The 21,170-nt window shown below is 38.7% G+C and overlaps 1 protein-coding gene across 1 annotated transcript in view; it reads right to left on the bottom strand.

Moving 5' to 3' along the window:
* LOC131351081 (MAM domain-containing glycosylphosphatidylinositol anchor protein 1) overlaps positions 1-21,170 on the bottom strand; it is a 200,064-nt gene that overhangs the window by 60,632 nt on the left and 118,262 nt on the right. Inside the window, exons 7-11 of the mRNA XM_058386253.1 lie at positions 12,244-12,513; positions 11,130-11,459; positions 8,034-8,330; positions 3,691-3,957; positions 353-501 (exon numbers count right to left, since the gene is read on the bottom strand). Coding sequence (XP_058242236.1) covers positions 353-501; positions 3,691-3,957; positions 8,034-8,330; positions 11,130-11,459; positions 12,244-12,513 — 1,313 coding nt within the window. The remainder of the gene's footprint in view (positions 1-352; positions 502-3,690; positions 3,958-8,033; positions 8,331-11,129; positions 11,460-12,243; positions 12,514-21,170) is intronic.

Here is a 21,170-nt window from a genome sequence, read left to right as displayed (position 1 = left end):
CTCTAAACAGAACACTATTGAACAAAGAAAATAATCACAGAGAATCTGACTGGGATGAGAGACCTACATCAGGACTGGGATTTAGATCTAAAAATCATGAGAGTGACTTCCATGTTGATATGTGGACAGATATGAAGTTCATAAGCTCAAGCAAGTGGACAGATATGAAGCCCATGGGACCATCAATAATGAGATTTTAAGCATTTACTTCATTCATCCCTAGTAACTGCCTGATCAGGGTTGCAGTGGTTTAAATTGAATTAAATCTGAGTACTGTTATGAATCTCTGGAGCACTGGACAGACCCAGGCATTGTGTTAAACCTTTCATCTCGACGCATGATCGTATGTTACCTGCTGCACACTGATCCAATAGCCGATGACTTTGTCCGTGGTGTTCGGTTCTCTCTGCGTCCACTGCAGGTTATAGGAGTAGTTGCTGCCCTTCAGGATGCGGATGGGGTTCGGCGTGTCAAAGTAAAATTCGGCGATGTACGGACGAGCTAGGGCGGGTTTGGAGAGGAAAAAACAATAACAAAAATTAAATATTTGTATGCAAGACAAATCAGGATTTTATTTTCCCTAAACTATAGTTTCAGTCACTGTATAGATTTATATTTGGCAAATGTGGTGCTTAATTTTTAAGAGGTAAGCTGTTTAGAAGAAAGTGGATGAAAAATTAAGTTAATCAAATGTCAAAAAGCAGCAGCTAATTCCCTGCAAGTATAAGGGGCATCAAAACAAGACTTTATATCATTTAGATTAATAGGCTGTTAAATTTCTCAAGGGAGGTTATATTAGCCTTTTAGGCACCACAAATGTCCATGAGTAAAAATACACAGAATGTCAAAAGGAGATTTCTTTCTAGCACAGACTGCAGACGCTTAATGCTTTAAAGTGCTTGTGTTATTTTCCTACTATTTTCCTACAGAAAGTCATGGCCAGGTATCACAAATATTTCCATCAAGATCACGTTTAAGGTTTTTAACCTTTTCTCGCAGTACACTGGCGCTCTTTTGTGTCCGTGGAATGGAAATCGACCATCTGTTATAAGATTAATCAGGACACCGTTGGGATTCTGTGCATAGAGTATCACGACTGTGTGCAGAAGGGAAATTTGTACAGATGCTGCATAGTTGATTATATTAATTAGGTAGCCTGGTCACTTGAACGTCACAAAAGCTATATACATGGTAAAAGTCATTAGAATTGATTGTGTTTAATCAATTGATAAAAAGAAAAAGCTCACATTTTTTTAAAAATTCTTGTGAATTGCAACTTTTTGAAACAGACTGTTCAAATTTTCTGAGGAAGACCCACAATACTTTAATAACTCCCACCATGAAGTGTAATATTTTGACTCAACCTTCAAGAATACCGTGACTGTACAAGATCGGTGTTTAAATTAATACCGTGTCGAATATTCTTGCACTGTTCTCTAAATTAAATGACTGGATGTAGACTGAGACATAGCAAATGTTACAATATGGGTCATGTCCCAATTACACTGCAAGGCGGCATGCTGGAAAATTCAAAGAAGTCAAATTAAACCAGTGCACTAACATACACACACACACTAACATACATACCTACACACACTGTCTGTTGTGTTCAGGGAATCTTTGAAGATGTCCTCTAGCCTGTAAAAAACTAATCTTGAGCTCATTTCGCCAGCCGGTGCATGTGAACATGGACGGGTCAGTGCCCAATTTATTCCTAAGAAGAAGGCTATAACAGAATGTGCCTTGAACAGGGAAAACAATGTGGCTTGTAGCACTGTATCTGGTTCATAGAAGGGGGAAAATGGATTGTTACAGCTTGTAATCTTGAACAAAATGATATCACTGAGATTTTTTTTTTTTTGAGTAAGAGAGAGAATAGCTTTAGCTGTGAGCAGTGGTTAGATGAATCTAGATGATATCAATAGCACACTTTTAGCTGCCACGCTGAGAAAGATGTTTCGCCGAGGCGGAGATGAGCTTTTCGCTTTATAAGGGAAAATCCTACAAGTGGACTAAGGTGGTTTAGCACTTCTTTTAAAATCTAGAATGTCTATCTCCCCATTAGCAATCACCCCATTAGCAAAGCTCCTAAATTTTCCAAATTTTTATTTTCTCTGAACATTTCTGAACACCACATACTCTCTCTCTGTATATATATATCTATATATATATATATATGTATATATATATATATATATATCTATATATATATATATATATATATATATATATAAAACCTCACGCTGTTCCCATATAACCAGGCCACCCTGAGTGAAATTAAATATCTGTCGAGTTTTTTTCGTACAGCACTTTTAACAATCATAAAAGCAGCGTCATCAGCAGCCCCAGGTCGGATTATTAGGCTGTTAAATTTCTTGAAGTGGGTTACTTCAAAACTTCAAAAGACTTCAGACGCGAATGCAAGCTACAAGGCAAGAGCAGTCAGGAGACCGGTAACATCGTAACACAAACTAAATTGAAATTGATTTTTTTTTTTTTTAGTTTAGTTTAGTAGTATATAATTAAGTGCAGCTATCAGATTACGTGGTTATAAGAAATTTTATCATCGGGGTGATGTTATACTAAAGAAAATGCACTTATACTGAAGCTTGAAACTCGTCCCTGATGGGCTGCTAAACACAAACGTATACGCGAGCTACGACATTATTGCTATATTTGAACCGGTGATTAAAATAGTTCTAATTACAGCCTCTTCAGCGTAATGAGACTCTCTGCAATAATATGAAACGTGTACAATGAGTTGAATGCAGTAGTGTTTCAGTCTTGTGCACTTGTATCTCATCATTAGAGGTGTGTGTGTAGGGGTGTGTGTGTGTGTGTGTGTGTGTGTAGGTGTATGAGAGCTGCATGTAGTTGTGTGTCAGATATACAGTATGAGTGTGAGATATATGTGTGTGACAGACGTGTGTGAACACTGACGACGCACCTGCACTCCCACAAAGCAGTAACGAAAATCCTGTGCCTGTTTTTTTGTTTTTTTTTACTTCATTTCGTTTAAGAGCTCCTTTCATTTTGTTCTAGTTTGTTTCAGTGATTGATGAATGTGTTTAGAAAACGCACAAGCGGCTTAAAGCTTTCGTAGACAAAGCAGAGGTTTAGGGTTGGGGAAAATGTCTTGTGAAAGCCACTGGGGCTGAAAAAAAAAGTCTTGTTTTTACTGGCAATAACATACTTGATCGTTAAAAGAAAACAAATGGTGTCTTGAAAAACAAAGTGAAATGTTATTATTTTGTCTGCTTGATGATTGTTTTGGATGACGAGGTCATGACCTGAACCAGGAAAGTTGTAGACGTAACAAAGACACGTTGCATGGAGTGAATGAATCAGAGATTATTTAGCATGAGGAGAGATCAGTCGAGTGAAGAGACCATCATGACACCCTTGAGGGTTAAGGGCCTTGCTTAAAGGCCAAGCAGTTACCTGGGATTCAAACTCACAGCCTTCCAATCAGTAGGCCAACACCTTAACCACATCCCCTGTGACATAGCCTGATGTGCTGATAATCACATAAGTATGATAATGCACCATGTTCATATCTCCAATTTTCCCACATTAATCTATTCATCATGTTTTATTTTAAGTCATACACTTGCTCTCAGTTCCTGTACTTTAGTTTCATGTTCCTTACACTTAATATCATAACTGTGACTGATATAACAAACTGGGTACCTGAGACGAGGAAGCTGCAAGAAGAGGTGCCAACCCCGTTGCTGACTTTACACTCGTACGTGCCGTTGTTGGTGGGATCGAGTATGAACCGGAGCTGAGGGACGTCCTGAGGATCCACGGGTGGAGTGCGGATCGGAATCGTGTTCCGATACCAACGTGCACTGGCTATGCGGTTGGGATTCGACTTGAGAACTATGCAGCGCAAAATGACAGGCTTGTAGTTCGGAGAACGGACATCCTGGTAGACTGGGTCCACCACAGGAGGGTCTGAGAAGAAGAGAGGAAGAGAAGAAGGTGAAAAAACGGTGTAAACCTAGTGTGAAGAGCTGCATTTCCTCTTTTCACCTCAGATAATTACTCGGTAACTACAGAGAAATTAACACGAAAGTTTCACTTTGGAATTACAAGGAAACTAATCGTTGAATGTGCGATTCTGAAAGTCAAAAGCTGTGCATTAATAAATTAATAGTAGCTCCAGCAAAACACCCATTCTAATACCATACTGTATTTATTTTGAAACAAATTATACAGGGATTTGGATGGTGGACATCCCACATAAACCACATAAAAAAAACGTGTAATTGTTGATATTTGTGTCATAATTTGTTCAGTGTCGCTGATTTATATCAGTCACAGATAAAGTTTTCCACCACAGGAAAGTCTTCATGAAGAAGGGGTTTGTGATTTCTTACTAACATGACAAATTACAGAAAAAAAAAAAACAATTTACAGGTTTCATAGTTGCAGATGTTCCACAATATTACATGAAACTATAAATGGATAAAACATGATTAAAAAGAAAACATGGCATATTATTAACATTTCAGATCAGACTGCATAACACCAGCGACACTGATTATTTTCCCATGATACCATTCCTCAAGAGTTTTATTTTTCTGTTCTGTTTTTAAAATATTCCTTCGTTTTTCATATCTTCTGAAATAAACACCGTTCTCACAGTTCTAAGAGGCATGATTTTTGGGTCTGGCGGAATTGTTCCTTTCACTGAAGTGTAATTAGCATGAAGGCGATCGATTAACTCGAAGAGCAAGCCTTCAATACTGCCTGTTGTACTGTAATTGTACATAATCAAATTATCCCTGCGCTTGTGTTAGTGAATAATTACAGCCTGTTAGATCTGAACATAACCACCGTTCACGAACAACTCGATTTAGATTAATTCAAGTCATCAAACGGTACATAATCATTTTATTACGATGGACGAAAAGCTCCTCATACATTGATTCTGCAACCTTCTGTTCATTAAAAACGTGTTCAGAAACTCAGAAAATGTTCTTTCTTCCACATAATAATAATCCTTGATTCTCATGGGTTCACGATACGTCACTGCCAACTCGTACACTCGCTTCTCCAGTAAACGTGATCCTCATTTACAAGATGGCAAAACCCCATGTGGGTACCACCATGCTGGCAAACATTAAGTGGGAATTATGAAGTAAAGCCAACTGTCTCTGTGGGAAGTGTCTCCAATGCCAAAGAAGGAAGTCTGCAGGGAACGGTAGAGGCAGAGATGTCTTGTTCTTCAAATCCTTCAAAACCAATGAGAGTCCTTAGGTATCTGTATAGCCATGATGTGATACTCTCAGAAATATAGGTTTCCCTTATTGGTGGTATGTTCAAATGTACATCTTTTTACCTTTATACTATTCTTTCACCATGATGATACAATGTGTGCTGATATAAATAGTGTCCTGTTATAAATGATTTATGCTACATACTATAGATCTTATGGACCACTGTTAGCATTACACATCATGTGAAATGTATAACATGTGCCTTTCCATATACTGTAGTAAGTACAAGGACAAGTTTGGTACTTCATTACAGTAAAGGATTTATTACCAAAATGCACAAATTGGCATTAAGACCTCAGCCATGTGGACATGAACACCATTCAGGAGTTATGAGTTACACAACTGGGGCGGAGTTTGCATAAAACAGAGCGGTATTTTGGTTGCACAGGATTTTGACCTTAGATTAAACCAGAAATTACGTAATATGTCGAGATAATAAGTCGAAATAAGATCGGAGCTTCTCTCTGACGGCGATAAACTGAATACAGATAAACATTTTGATTCCTGTGAAATGTCATAATTGAATAGTGAATGAAAATATTTAACAGCAAGAAAGACATTGCAGAAAAACACAGACAGAATTCTTATATGATTGTGGGCTGGTTTGGGGGCAGAGCTTATAACCCCAGATTTGTTTTTACTTAGAAGTGTTCCATGGATCGATTGTGTAATTCTATATGTCGTTTTTTACGTCCTGGTTTGTAAAATGTCAAAATGATCAACAGCCAACCAAGGAAGGAAAGGTGAAAAGGGAGGATGGAAGATGGAGAGAGAGAGCTACACTGGAAGAACAAGGGAGAGAAAGTAGGGTGTGGGTAAAAGGGAAACGAGATAGGAGATAAGCTAACGGAAAGGAGACGATTGTGGTAATTACAGAGCTGCTAGCGACAAAATGACAGTCATTTTAGTGAATTGTTCACTCTGAACAAAACAGAGCAAACAGAACGGAGGGAGCATGTCACCCGTAATCGTAGCGGATAAGTGGAAGTACGCAGCCGATATTGTTGCGGAGTAAAAGCACAATCAAATGAGTTCAATTCGATTAAATTTAACTCTGACTGTATAGAGTACAACATTGTTCACGTTGACACTTTACAGGAAAAAAGTGCTTGCAACAGGACCAGGCTGGAATAATCAATAGAATGAACAGGATTGGATTGGAAAGGTGTGTGTGTGTGTGTATACAAATGTGCATGTGTGCTCTTAGGTGTAAAATTTACACACTGCAATACAGAAGCTCATGCTCATATCTGAAGACTCATATGTGAGATTAGAGTCTTGTCCCAAATCACACTTCAAGTGGAATATTGAACACTTCATGCACTCGAAGATCACAGCTTTGCTTACAATGCAGAAAAGGGGCGGGGCTACATTTGTGTCGAAGCATTATGAGAGTAGTTCCAGGACTAGTGTGTAGGTCTGGATAATATAAGATTCACAACACAAATTTATTGTTTTGTTTAGGGGTTTTTTGGGCTTAAAGGTAAATCCTTGGGTTTTTTAGGTTTAAAATCTGTTGAACAATCTTTTTTTTAAAAAAAAAAAACTTAGGTCTCTACATATCAGATTTGATGTATAAGTCAAGTTTTGTCCTAAATTTTATGTGAAATTATTAAATGTTCTTGTGATCAATAAGGCAGAAGGCATCCAAGCCCTGTTTGTAAAACAAATTTGAACATAATTTGAAATAAACGAAAATAAATAGAGCCATTCATCTATAGTCATTCACTACTACCAAATGAGATGACGCCAAATGAGAAACAAATTCCAAGATGGCCGACGGCACTCCAGTGTACCAGACGTCTTACAAATATCTGTTGTGTCTTCTACAAATCATCCACTAGACACTAGAGTACATAGTATAGACACTAGAGTGCATAGTACATAGACACTAGAGTGCATAGTATACTGTATAGTACATCATTTGGAACATGTATTTAACTATTATGCATGCAGACGTCTCTTCAATCTACAATGAAGTGTATTTACGCAGCTCTAGTCTACCTGGGAGTCTTCCAAATTTATCCCCGAACCCTTTTGTCTGTGTTCCTACTTGTGCATAATGCTCACAAGGGATCAGTTCTGCAAGAACAAGTTCAATACATAACCTACATTATTAAGGCGCAGTACATCGCTCTGGGCTAATGGCCTCGTGAGAAAAGGACTGAAGAGCATTGAATGATACTGAGTTATCCTTGACGCTAATGAACTCTGAGCCTCTTTAGCTTGAGCTCTTAGGAAACACACTTTCGGCAGGCGTCATAATGGACGCATTATTGAAAGCGTAAATGCATTAACGCATGAGCCGCTTCCAAAAAGCCGCATTTAAATACAATGATAATAGGCATCTGTTAGGAGTGTTTTAATGGAATATGTTGTTTGTGTGTATCGGTGTGTGTGTGTGTGTGAGGTTGTTGGACATGTCCCAAGGGAACTCACTCAAAGCGCCGCGTCAAAGCCCAGATTAACAGCACTTTAGAACAAGCTTCATCAAACCAGATCTAATCACAGCATTTATTGTGAAAAAACTCTGGAATCTTCATCGCTGTGGGTTTTTTTTAATGGCGCTTTATATCTTGTCATCAATTTGTGTAATAGCTCTGTGGAAATCAGGGTAAGCAATGATTTTAGCCAAATGATAAAAGCTTGAAAATCCAGTGTGAGTGGAGAAAGGTGGGTGTTAGCTGAGGGTATTACGGACGTGACGTTTCTCTATGGAGATGTGATTGTAGGTGGACGAGTACTCACACTCCACATTGAGCTGCACCTGCGCCAGCCTGCGTTTGATGTTGAGGCCGTTGTATGGAGCCGTTTGGCATCTATAAGCACCTGCCATGTCTCGTGTGACGTTGGTGAGGCGCAGGCGTCCGTCACGCGTTTCCGTCACCCACTCGCCCGACGGCATGGGCACATCTTTGTTGGCCCGGGACCAGAGCACTGGGGGGCGGGGTTTCCCCTCAACCAGGCACACCAGCTCTGTGTTCCCACCTTCGCTCGCGTTGACCACACTTCCTCCGACAGGTATGGACAGGACTGGAGGAATTACTAAAAAAAAAGGAGGAATAATGAGAGCTATAAATATAAAAATGGGCAATATCTAGACTCAGAATGAGTGCATGAAAAAGATCATTTTTTTCATTTCAGTTTTGCAAAGAATTTACTTCTAACCCTGTGTGATGAAAGCTGATGAGACACTGTATATAATTTTATATAATATACAATTTTTATAAAATTGTATATAATATAATATAGAATATACGGCAAGGTTTTCCCCACAACCAGGCAAAACCCCACCATAAATCTTAAATTATATAGAAATAAAAATATTTCATTTCATTTATTTATTTGTTTATTTATTGGATGGGGGATTGGAAGCGCGGGGGGGTTAAGGTAAATCCTTGGGGTTTTTTTTATGAACTGCACAAAGGAATTTTTTTCATCTTAATTGGGACTCGACTCTATCCTAAATATGATGAACTTTCCTCACATTCTTCTTTTTTTACTTAGATCTACAGCACTAAATATCAGATAAAACTTTCTAAATTCTAAAATGCTATCACGATCCAAAAGGCAGAATGCATCCAAGCCCTGTTTGTAAAACCAACTGTAACGTAATTAGAAATAAATGAAAATAAATAGAGCCCTTTATCTACACTTTTCATTAACTAGTCCTCAGCGATATCCTCAATACAGAAACTGCGTGACTCATTTCAGAGAGATTTTAATAACCCTAACCTTTAAAACAAAAATTCGATTTTTTTCTTCATCAAAGCACAAATGCATAAAGTAAAGTGTCTTCACATGCAAATGCTTATTTATAGACACTCCTGAAATGTATTATGTATGCGGTGCGTTTCTTTCTCTTTGTGTCTCTCTCAAGGTAGCTTGGTGAATGTTAAGCATTCGATTTCATTTTCTAATTAAGTGATGTGAAAAGGCAACTCTATTCTATCTTTAGTGAAAATGAGGAAAAAAAAAACACATTTGTTTGTTATTTTACGTAACCTGGTGCCTGTAATGTTTTAACGCATGTATAGGCTTTTGAATGGGAAACAAGATGTGCTTTGAAATGCAGCCAAAGTCAAGCAATTATCTGGCATCAAACATCAGAGATGTGTGAGTGGCAATTTAGTTTTAGGTAGCATGTTGAATCAATGTTGAGAGTAAATTAAAAAAAATGAAGGAAAGAGAGATAGAAAGAATGATCTGAAATAAAGAATTTAGCAGAAGCAATTCTATTACTAAAACTCTGGTCTGGAAAGGAGATTTAAGCATGTGGCATGAATTGAGGAGAGAGAAGATTACTGTGTGTGTGTCTGAGAGAGAGAGAGAGAGAGAGAGAGAGAGAGAGTAGAGGAGATTGATCATGGTAGGGAGTAGAGCCAAAAAAAAGCCACTGTAACACCCACAGAAGGTCAAAAGTTTTGAAAGGAGTAAGAACAAAGAAAGTGAGCCAAAGGTCCTTCCTAAGAAGAGAGAACAGGAGATTACACAGGCTGCACAGGGAATCCCAGCATGCACAACTGTTTCCCAAGGGAAAGACCAATTGGTGACTAGAGACCGCTTTTTTCTGCTTTCTTTTTTTATGGCATGGACGTCTACAAAGGAAAGCCCAAAAGCTGAATTTGACAAGAGTTTGGCTCTCACTTCAGCATCATCTACGGTCCAATATTCCCATCTTAAGATGCAGTCATTTAAAATAGGATTCCATTTACCTGGAGGGGTTTTGGCAATGCTCGTGTAGTATAAGCGGCAACAAATCACGAGAGGTGTACACAGCCAGTCTGCTCATTCTGACAGGGATGAAAGAAAATCTTCATTTTGATTTGAATTTGAATATAATCCATTATTAAAAACATTCAGAACCAATTGATAAATTAGCCAGTGTTCGATTTTGATATAGGTTTGCCTGAAACTGAGGTTTGGATGGACTACCAAAATTCTGTCAAGATGCTTCACCGGTGCCAAAGTCTGTCTAAAAGTGTGTCTAAAAAGGAAACTCTAGCAGAAAGTTTGACCAATCCATCCTGTCTGCCCACTCCTGCCGGAAAGTAAAGGCTGCTTCATACCTGACTTGCGTGAGCGTAAAGATAGCCGGACCGCCCACCCGTGCACAAAAGATGACCGGCTACCTGAACTGATGTACTAGATACAATCTGTACACACCGAATCCACCAACTTCAACATGCATGCAGACCAGGAATGTCTAGAATGTTCTTTAATCCATTGGTCATCCATTGGTCATCTTTGGTCTACTGGTAATAGGAGATCTTTAATGAGCTTTGCCGATCATTATTAGTCTGCTTGACGTAGGTAGATAAGGAGATTAAGGCAACAGATTTTGTGTAACCATGAAAAAAAAATCAGGATCTGAATCTAGAGTAGTAAAAAGTGAGCAGTGGGGTCCAAGCACTTTTCCCCAATTAGCACACTCAGAAGCACATTCAGTCCTCAGCTACACAAAGCACAAAGGAAACCAAATCTTATACATTTTTTGTAAGCTTTGTAAAGCTCAATTTATCCGTGTTGAATGCCTGGTGGAAGATAATTGGCTGATGTTGTTGAGGTAACAACTACACTTTATTGGCATGTGATAGACATTTTTTAGCAGGTTTTTGATCATTGTTTATGTTTATTAAGCATTTGAGAAGAAAAGCCAAAAAATCTACGACTAGTTTTCAACAATATTTTTTTTTTTTTTTTTGTCACAGATGGTTTCTGACGTGGTTGTTTCTAAAGACTGTCTCTATAAATTCCACTTATATAAAATGCTATAGTTACTATGAATAAAACATTACTGAAGAAAGAAAAGAAAAGTAGAAGGAGATAAAAATGTCTGCTCACCGCTGCTTTGTGTGATATTGATGTCCACTCGGAGTTCGGGAACATTACTGCCGGGGAAGTTGGCTACGCAGCTGTAGGTGGCTTGATCTCGGAACTTCATGTCCACGATCTCCAGGCTGCTGGTGCCAGGGGGCATGTCCGGGTCACTGCGCAGCACAATGAGGCTGTCTGACGGGTTCACAGGGGCAGCGTTCTTGTACCAGGTGTAGTTGACCTTATCCTGAGGCTGAGCATCCACGTGGCACGACAGCTTGAGGTCACGACCCATCTGGATGCTCTCACTGTCCTTGTTCGAATCAGGCGTGATCTGGAACGTCAGGTTTTTCATTGCTGGGTGGAGTTGAGGAAAGGACAGGAGAAGAGAAAAGCCAGGTGGGTGAAAGGAAGAGGACAAGTTTCCAACAGTTCCAAATTGGCAAACATAGCACTGTGTAGGATCTAGAGCAGGGATTAAGTTCTAGCGTCTAGACTTTTCCAAACAGGAAGCAGATTAGATTCTGTACCAGATACTTTGTTACAGTTTATCCCATCACATGCATTTATTTTACATAGCAGTATAGAAATCTCATCATTTTGGAAGTTCTTTGTCAAATGGTACTATGAAGCGATTAAAAGGTAACTGTTGCTATCCCAGTCTTCGTAAACTGGACCTGGAAATTCAGCTTAATACCCCTGATCTACATGCTATACACCAGAGTTACAGGATTGCAACATGGACTAACCTTAATACATTTGGAAATCCAGGACAGCAAAATATAGAGTATAAATATCGACAAGGACCATCTACAGTCCAAGAATCTGTGGTCTTTTAAAACAGGATGCTTCAACAGGGCCACATCTGAAAGTATGTTAAAAATGGGATGGAGGTAGGACTGAAATCTCCAGCAGAAAGTCCTACCTGCCCACTCCTGCCGGAAAGTAAAGGCTGCTTCATACCTAACTGTGTGAGAGTAAAGATAGCCAGACCGCACAATACCCTAACCTAAATAACCCTGATCTACATGGAATATCCCCGAGTTACAGAATTGCAACATTGACTAATCTTCATACATTTGGAAATCCAGGACAGCAAAATATACAGATTATAAATATAAATAGTTTAATAGACACATACTTCTAACAACAAGGTTGACGTTTCTCCTGGCTGGGTTGCCCACATTGTTGACAGCAGTGCAGTTGTAGAACCCCGAGTCAGCTGGAATGACGGAGCGCAGCGTTAAAGAACCACCGCGGAGGATGGCACGACGTGGCAAGGGGGCAGGGAATCGCGCCCAGGTCACTGTAGGTGTTGGGAAACCTGCTGTGACCTCACACGACATGGTGACATCCTGGCCTGGGTCCACCACGTAGGTCTCGTTGACTGAGAGCTTCAAGGCTGGAGGAGCTGGAAGATGACACGAGTACGAGAGGTTTATGTAGAGAAGGCTGTTTTTTGATACACAACTCGACGAGGTTTCTCTGTCTTCCCACACGCATGCATACATGACTGTAAATAAATCTACTTCATTCTAAAGAGATTAAGTGTGGAGGCTCAGTGGTACACGTTTTGAGAAAAGCACTTTTCGGTGTCGAATGAAAAAAAAAAAAAAATGTAATCCTCCAGGGATTCAGAATGACCCAGAGTTTGTGAATGAATCATGAATCGGGTTTCAATTTTCCTTCTTTTTTTAATTCGGCAAGCTGCTGCGAGTCTTATGAGTCTTATGTATCATGTCATGTTACATCACATACACTAAAACACCTGGCTTTCATCCTTTTATTTCTTTTATTATGGTTTTTAAAATAGCCAGAAGCCATGTTAATGTGTCAAAACCTGTTAATAACGTTCTCAAGCGTGAGGCTAAGCACATAAACGTAATGTATTGTTTATAGAATAGTGCTCATGGATTCTGATTCTTATGATTGGTCAGAAGAGTTCTTTTTTCGCTAACATGTCAAGCTGAGATTTAGGAACAGGAACTTGGCATTAAACGAAAGTATAAAGAGTTTGAAAAAATACAGTCCTTTATAATAAAAGAAAAGATAAAATAAAAGAAATGTAATCGTTGGAAAATTGCTGTGCTATGAAAGAAATAATAAAAAATAAAAAACAGCAGATAATTTTGATTGGACAGTAATGAACTTTGGGGTTAATGCTCCACTTCCTGTCAGGCTGCATCACACTTATTATTTCTTACTTACTCTCACTGGCATTTAAACAAACGCTGGCGATAAGAAATTATGCTACAAAATTATGGTTTTCTTTTTTAAAAAATTGCATTTTTATTGTGATTTCTTATCTTCTTTATTATTATTATTATTATTATTATTATTATTATTTAAACAAATCAAGCTAAAAGACAGCACCCGCTCCTTGAAACATCACTTTCAAAATGTCATTTTTAAACCGTTCATACGAGTTCACCATCAAAGTACCCCTAAAATGTCAAACACACAAGATTTCATGAACCCTGAGTCAATTTAATGATGCACAAGTGTGAAAAGTACGGAAAAACATAACGTAGAGGTCTTGTTTTTATTCTACTCTATGGAATCGAATTCATTTTTTTGTTGTTGTGTTACTGTAAAATATCCTAGGGGAGGCGTCATGTGATTTAGGGGAATAGCAACAAAAAAATAAATTAATAAATGAAATAAAATAAAATAATATAAAAATAGACTGGCAAAAACTTAGTGAGGCAACATGAAATGTGCTTTTGAATATGCTCTTATGTTCAGTTCAATAGGAACCGTATATGGATGAAGGTCCTTTTTTTTTTATCTTGAAAACCTTTTCATGCACATGAAAGAGTTTTTTTATCTGGGTTTATAAAACGGCGTACTGTAGGAAGAAAGATGAGCAAAAAAAGCAGCATTTTTCTGAAAAACTGGATTATGTCACCACCTACAGCCAGATATTTAAGGTTATTTGAGAAGATGTGATGATTTGGAAGTCATCACTGACTCATTCATTCACGCGTTATCTCCGAGCAAATACGACCTCCTTATAGATCAGGAATGACTGAATAGCTTTCTGAATACGTTTACGTTTAGAGTGTTTCTAATTGACTGTTCTTTTACCAAACTCCAAATCCTGTTTGCTAGTTTTCTTAATGCCTAATTTATTTCTTCTTTATTTACTCGTTTGCAAAGCCTTGTATCTGGGTAGGATTTACGTAGACAGCTTCACCTCAGATATCCGCTATTTATCCAGATCTTCGATGAGCCTAAGCAATAACTGGATATTACCTTTGAGCTAGCAAGTTGATGCTAAGCTCGCTTGTGATGTCTTAGTGACAGATTTTTCAGATACGTTATCATGCAATCTGTTGAATTTACTGTTCAAAGAGACAAATCAAATCAAAAGGATCTTACTGAGAGATATAATATGCAGTACTGTTGCAATATAAAGTGGAACCTCTGAATTTAATTCTTTCTTAAGGCAAAAAAATTTATTGAGAAACAAATTGTCCCATAAGAAATAATGTAAATGCAGAGAATCTGTTCCAGCCACCCAAAAATATGACCAATATGACCAATATGAAGCGTATGTAAACTGTATGGCTGCTTACAAAGAACTGACCCAAGCCAAGCATTCCATATCAAGGGTCCTCAAAGAAAGTCGTGCCACCAAGCTTGGGCTAAAAATAGAACAGATGACCCACGCCACTAATCTGTCAACAAAAAAACGCCCGAAAAATCAACTAGCTTTTGAACATATGCTGAAGGCAACGTCGGTATCGTGGGTTGACTCTTTCGAAACAGCTTTCTCTGACTGAAAAAAAAATCATCAAATTTGTAAACTCGCATCAGTTGGCTTTGCTTGGCTTTCCACTGACGCAAACAAGTTTTGAATGTCTTCCGGACGTACATGCAACTTAGCCGATGTTCGGTTTGGTTCGTTCGTATGTCGAAAATTCTTTGTATGCCAGTGCAAATTTCTTGCAAAATTTCTGAAAGGGAAATGTGAAAATATGAAAGTGTGGCCATATGCCAAGGTTCCACTGTACAGCCATTTGTCATAGCCTTGGTTTATTCTATTTATCCACTGCATAAATTCAGCGTATTCTTCCCAATCGTAGTCAGAAGCACGAGGCCCTGGCATGACGTGACTCTTTATCAAACACGTTGGAGATACACCAGCTGAGAGTTCAGGTCAGTCAGATGCAGTCAAGTCATGGCTCGTTCTGATTTCTGATGGCAGACAGCAGACCTGTTCAAGCGTGCATCATTCCAGATGCTCCAATTAAAATATTCAACCCTTTCTACGCAACTCTGATGAATAATGGCCAATGTGTGTGTGTGTGTGTGTGTCTGGAGTGTGTGTCTGAAGTGTATGTCAGAGAAAGAGATACTAATAAAAAATAAATAAATAAAAGGATAGTGAGGAGTGAGGTTGTGTCAGGACCGGACAAAAAGGGCAAGTCCAGAGACACATTAATCTTCCGAGTTTAGAGCTGAACGCACACAGGGAGGAAAATGAAAAGCCAGAATAGCACAAGCTCAGCAGCACCAGCAAAAAATAATACAGTGTGGAATTCAATTTACAGTCCAATTACTCAAAAAAGAAAAGAAAAGAAAATAGTTAATAAATAAAATAAAATGAATAAAATACATAAATGGAAAAATATATAAATTAAATGTAATAATAATAATAATAATAATAATATTTTTCTTATTTAATTAAATTTTAGAATAAATCTAAATTTATTCTAAAATTAAATTAAAAAACAATAATCAAACATTAATCCATAATTCCTAAGAAACGTTATATGTGGCCATTTAGTGGCTGTTTAAAAAAAAAAGGACAGTGAAATACAAATTATAGGAGAAAAATAAAATAACAAAAAATAACAGATTAGTTTTCATTAATATTTGAAATTTTACTTTAATATTTGAAAATAAACAATTTGGTTTCTTAGCCAGCTATTCCACATGAACACAGACACATTTTGATGAATTAATTTCTGTAATTTCTAACGTAAATGCATTAAATTACTGACTAATTAGGATCCGAATTAGTTACATGTGACAAAAAAAGAAATAAAAAATCAGCGTCTCACTACACTTTCATTCTTTCTTTGTTTCGACACGCTCGATTTTTTGTTGCACACTAAAACACTTCTGCGTTTTATGTTTTCAGTCTCAGTATCAGTGTTTTTTTTTTTTTTTTTTAATGTTGAAGAGCTTGAAAAGACCTCCATCTGATCTGAAATATATGGCTAGGGCAGATGGGAAATGTAGGTGTGTGCGAGGGAGGTAAGAGGTGCTCTGAGAGCTTGAAAAGATGAACGGCTAGGCCATTAACTTTTCTCTAATTTACTGATGAAAGAGCGAGAAGCTGATCACGATGCCAGCACACTCAATCCCATTCAATACTCTATTTCAGTCCCAGAGTTGGATTTAACACTCCATGTAGCCCTCAAGCCGGTGTAATCTCCTATCTGCAAATATCTCAAAAGCAAAGGGACGTTCTTTAAAGCGCAATCAGCTTGCCAGTTGTCCAGACTTTAATCACTCCAGCAGGAGAAGGAGTGTACTTACTCACAGAGAGGGGGGGAGAGAGAGAGAGAGAGAGAGAGAGAGAGAGAGAGAGAGAGAGAGAGAGAATATTGAGTTGCGACTGAATGTTCAAGTGACTGGTATTATAATTCACTTTAATTAGTCAGTAGAATTAGACCACCTGTTTAACAGAATCAAATAATGTAACAGTAAAAAGAGGTGAGATAAACATGCCACAGCAACATGAATTGATAAACAGCGTGGGAGAAGGAAAGTGGGAGAGACAATGAAAAATATACTGAGAGAGACAATGAAGGATACACCAAGATAGACAGTGAGGATACAGAGATAGAGACAGTACGGAGTACAGAGAGAGAGAGAGAGAGAGAGAGAGAGAGGGAAGAGGGATACACCAAGAGATACAGTGAGAGATACATAGAGAGAGACAGTGAGTGATACACTGAGAGATAGCAAGCAAGACAGAGAGAGACTGTGACAGAGAGTGAGGGATACACAGAGAGAAAGTGAGGGATACATAGAGAGAGATAGTGAGTAATACACCAAAAGACAGCAAGCAAAACAGAGAGAGACAGAGAGGGATACACAAACAGGGAGACACTGAGGGATACACTGAGAGGAAGTGAGGGATACACTGAGAGAGACAGGGTGGAATACAGGGAGAGATACACCGAGAGAGACAGTGAGAAATACACATCAGAGAAACAGTGAGGGATAAACCCTTGAGAGAGACAGTGAGGGATACAGAGAGAGACAGTGAGGGATACACCAAGAGACACAGTGAGGGATACACCGGGAGAGACAGTTAGAGATATATAGAGAGAGACAGTAAGGGATACATAGAGAGAGACAGTGAGGAATACACCAAGAGAGACAGTGAGATATACACAGAGAGAAACAGTAAGAAGTACAGAGAGAGACAGTGAGGGATACAGAGAGATAGAGACAATGGGGGACACACCGAGAAAGACAGTGAGGGATAAACAATAGTGAGGGATACACCAAGAGAGATAGTGGGGATACACTGAGAAAGACAGTGAGGGATACAGCAAGAGAGACAGTGGGGATACACTGGGAGAGACAGTGAGGGATAGAGAGAGGGGGGGTACAGAGAGAGAGAGAGAGAGAGAGAGAGTAGGGATACACAGAGACAGTGAGCGAAACATAAAGAGAGACAGTGAGGGAAAGACAGAGAGAGACAGAAAAAAGAGACATGGAACAAAAGATTTGGAAAAATCAGTAGAGAAAAAAACAAGAAAAATATATATATACAGACAAAATAAAAAAAGAGAAAGACAGAAAAATAGATGAAGAATAACACAGAAAGAGACAGAAAAAAGAGACAGAACAGAAAGATAGTAACAGTGTATTCTGCTGCTCCAAAAAGGGTTTGTGTAGGAAGAGAAGATGAAATGATAAAGAGGGAGAATACAATCATCACCCACTGAACAGCGTCTCTGATGGACATTTTCACTTTAGCTGTACCTCAGTCAGTGATTAGACCAAAAATCGAATAAGCCTGTGAGCGCCATGGGCAAAAAAAAAGAGACAGTTTGGTCCTGCATTAGCGGATAGTGAAGGAGCGGAGCTAAGCGGGATTGATCATCGTCATCGTCATCATCATCTCAGATCACGGAAATGAGTCAGATGTCTAAACCGGGGGGTTCTTAACCATTTTGTACCTAGAGACCTCTTTTTCTTGTAAAACTAAAAATAAAATAATTAGGCTCATCCAGGAAACATGATTCAAAAACTCCTAAAGCTTCCTGAGCTACTTCAAAAATTTCCACATTATTTAAGTTTATTTACTAAGAAAGCAAGCATGAGAATCTTTGTGAAGGAGATATTTTTGTGCGTGTTTTGAAAAGTGCACAAAACTACATTCACAAACATCTCATCATTAGAAAGTTCCATTTATTGATGCCATGGTAGTCGGAATCTAACAAGAAAGCAGTCGTGGATGATAAAAAAAAATAAAAAAAGAGATTTCTGCTCATCCTCCAGTCGTGGCTCTGATTGCTTCATTGTTCCTCAGACAGTAGAGGATGGGTTCAGCTTCTTGGCTGCCTCAAGACTCATATTTGTACAGCAAATAAAAGAGAGATCGCTGGAGAGAGAGCGAGAGAGAGAGAGAGAGAGAGAGAGAGAGAGAGAGAGAGAGGTGGTGTAGATTGCAGGGGGAAAGAATTTATTGTTTCAATTTTCTGAGATATTGGGAGGAAGATAGTAGCAGATCACTTCCTGCCCGGTCCCATGGTAATGCTAGCAATGTGTTTTACAGAACTTTTGTCGGTTTTGTGACAAGACAGAGAGAATAACTGATGGAGACAGAGACAAAGTGAGAGTCGGCTCCTCGTAGCAAAAAAAAAGGGGGGAAATGAGGTGAAAGAACAAGTGAATGATGAGACCTGTGTGCTTGAGAGCATCTCTCTATCGAAACACGCAAGAGCACCAAGTGAGCAAAGAAGTGTCTTGACTTTACATTAAAACCTTAAATTGAGTTGTAAAACATAAAAAAGCTGAAATATACATTCATTTTTAAGCCATCGCTAACACTGAGGACTTCCAAAACGCCTGAATCAAATCTCAATTATTAGCATCCAGGCTGCTTATTTATCAGAAAAAGCACAACAATATAAAATTTAAATATTACATAATGCATATTCTTCTCAAATGGACACCTGTGGCCAAATATGAGACCCTGGTGAAACACACTGTGGTGAAATTGGATACTGTGCCTACAAGAACATAATGAACCTTATTAGAAAGCAAGATATAGATTCTCTGGAAATATTACGTCTTCACATACACTAATCTGCCACAACATGAAAACCATCTGCTTAATATTGCGTCAGCCTCTCTTTGGCCACCATAACAGCTCTGACAGTCCATTGCAGCATGGCCGCAAGACATCTGAAGGTGTACTGTGGTATCTGGCACCAAGACATTCACAGAAAATCCCTAAAGGTGAGGCATCCCTGGATCAGACTACTTTGTCCAGCACATCCCACAGATGCTTGATCAGCTTAAGATCCAGGAACCAGTCAGAAACCACTCCTGAGCAATTCCTGCAGTGTGGCGTAGAGGATTATCCTGCTGAAAGGGGCTACTGCCATTATGGAATAAGGCTGTAGGTTGAAGGAGTGTATTTCAAGGGGTATGCAACAAAGTTTAGGTAGTTCGTATGTGGCAAAGTAATATCCACATGAATGGCCCTCGTTTAGACATACAATTTGGACCTTGACAAAGTTGCTCAATGCTTACTCTTGCTCATTTTTCCTGCTTCCAACTGACTGTTCAGCTCTGACACTCTATTGCAGCATAGCTTCCACAAGACCAGTTGTGCTGTGGTATCTGGCACCAAGACCAAGATGTTCGCAGGAGATCCGTAAAAGTGAGGCCTCCATGGATCACACTAGTCTGTCCAGCACATCCAACAGATGCTTGATCGGCTTGAGATCCAAGAACCACTCCAGTTCAATTTCTGCAGTGTGACAGGAAACATTATACTGCTGACAGAGGCTACTGCCATTAGGGAATAAGTTTGCCATGAAAGGGTGTATTTCAATGGGTCTGCAACAAAGTTTAGGTAGGTGGCAAAGTAACATCCACATGAATGCCAATTGTGTAGACCTTGTCCAAAGTTGCTCTGGTCTTTACTCTTGCCCAATTTTCCTGCTTTCAACTGACTATTCTTTTGCTGCCTAATATATCCACCCCATTGTAACGACATTGTAAAAGTTTTATCCACTTCACCAGTTGTGATATCTTTTTCCACAGGAAATGCAATATAGCAATCAACAAACTTGTAAAACAAACAGAAAGAATTTAGGGAATAAAGTTACAATACCCTAAGTGTACAAGTGTGCATACCCCTTAGCTAATACTTTGCTGCAGGTTTGGTGCCAAAACAGACTGAGATTTGGAGCTAGCTATAATTGCCTTTATCTTGACTACAGCCCCAGTTCCGGCAGAAGAGAAGCAGAATCATATTATGATGCTGCCACCACCATGCTTCACTGAAATAAGCTGTTTTTTTGTGCCAAATGTATTTTTTCATAAGTTCAACCTTGGTCTCATCAGACCATAAAATATTTTTCCACAAGGTTTGGGTGATTTCGGTGGGCTAGGATGTTTTTTTTTTTGTATTGTTGTTTTTACCAGCTAGCTAACCTACCCTATAGCAAAGTCATATGAGATTGCTGTCACATGCAGAGAGTGACAGCTTACCAGATATTCTAGTGACTCCTGTAACGTTGCTGTAGGTCTCTTGACAGTCTCCCTGGTTTTTATCTTGTCCTTTTCAGGTACGTCCTGTTCCCGTTGTTGATGAAGGCCTTCACAGTGTTCCGTTGTGGTATGTCTAATATTTCAAAAATTCTTTTCTGTCCTTCATCAGATCGATATTTTTTGACAAAGAGGTCTTGTACATGCTCTTTGCAGAAGAGATTCTATAGAAACATTTCTTACAGAAACAAAAACCTGCAATTTTAACATCTATATTTTATATATAATTCTTTCTATATAGATCTTATTTCTAAT

This window comes from Hemibagrus wyckioides, linkage group LG03, assembly GCF_019097595.1.
Source record: "Hemibagrus wyckioides isolate EC202008001 linkage group LG03, SWU_Hwy_1.0, whole genome shotgun sequence".
Lineage (NCBI taxonomy): Eukaryota > Metazoa > Chordata > Actinopteri > Siluriformes > Bagridae > Hemibagrus > Hemibagrus wyckioides.
This window is presented reverse-complemented; position numbering and strand designations above follow the sequence as displayed.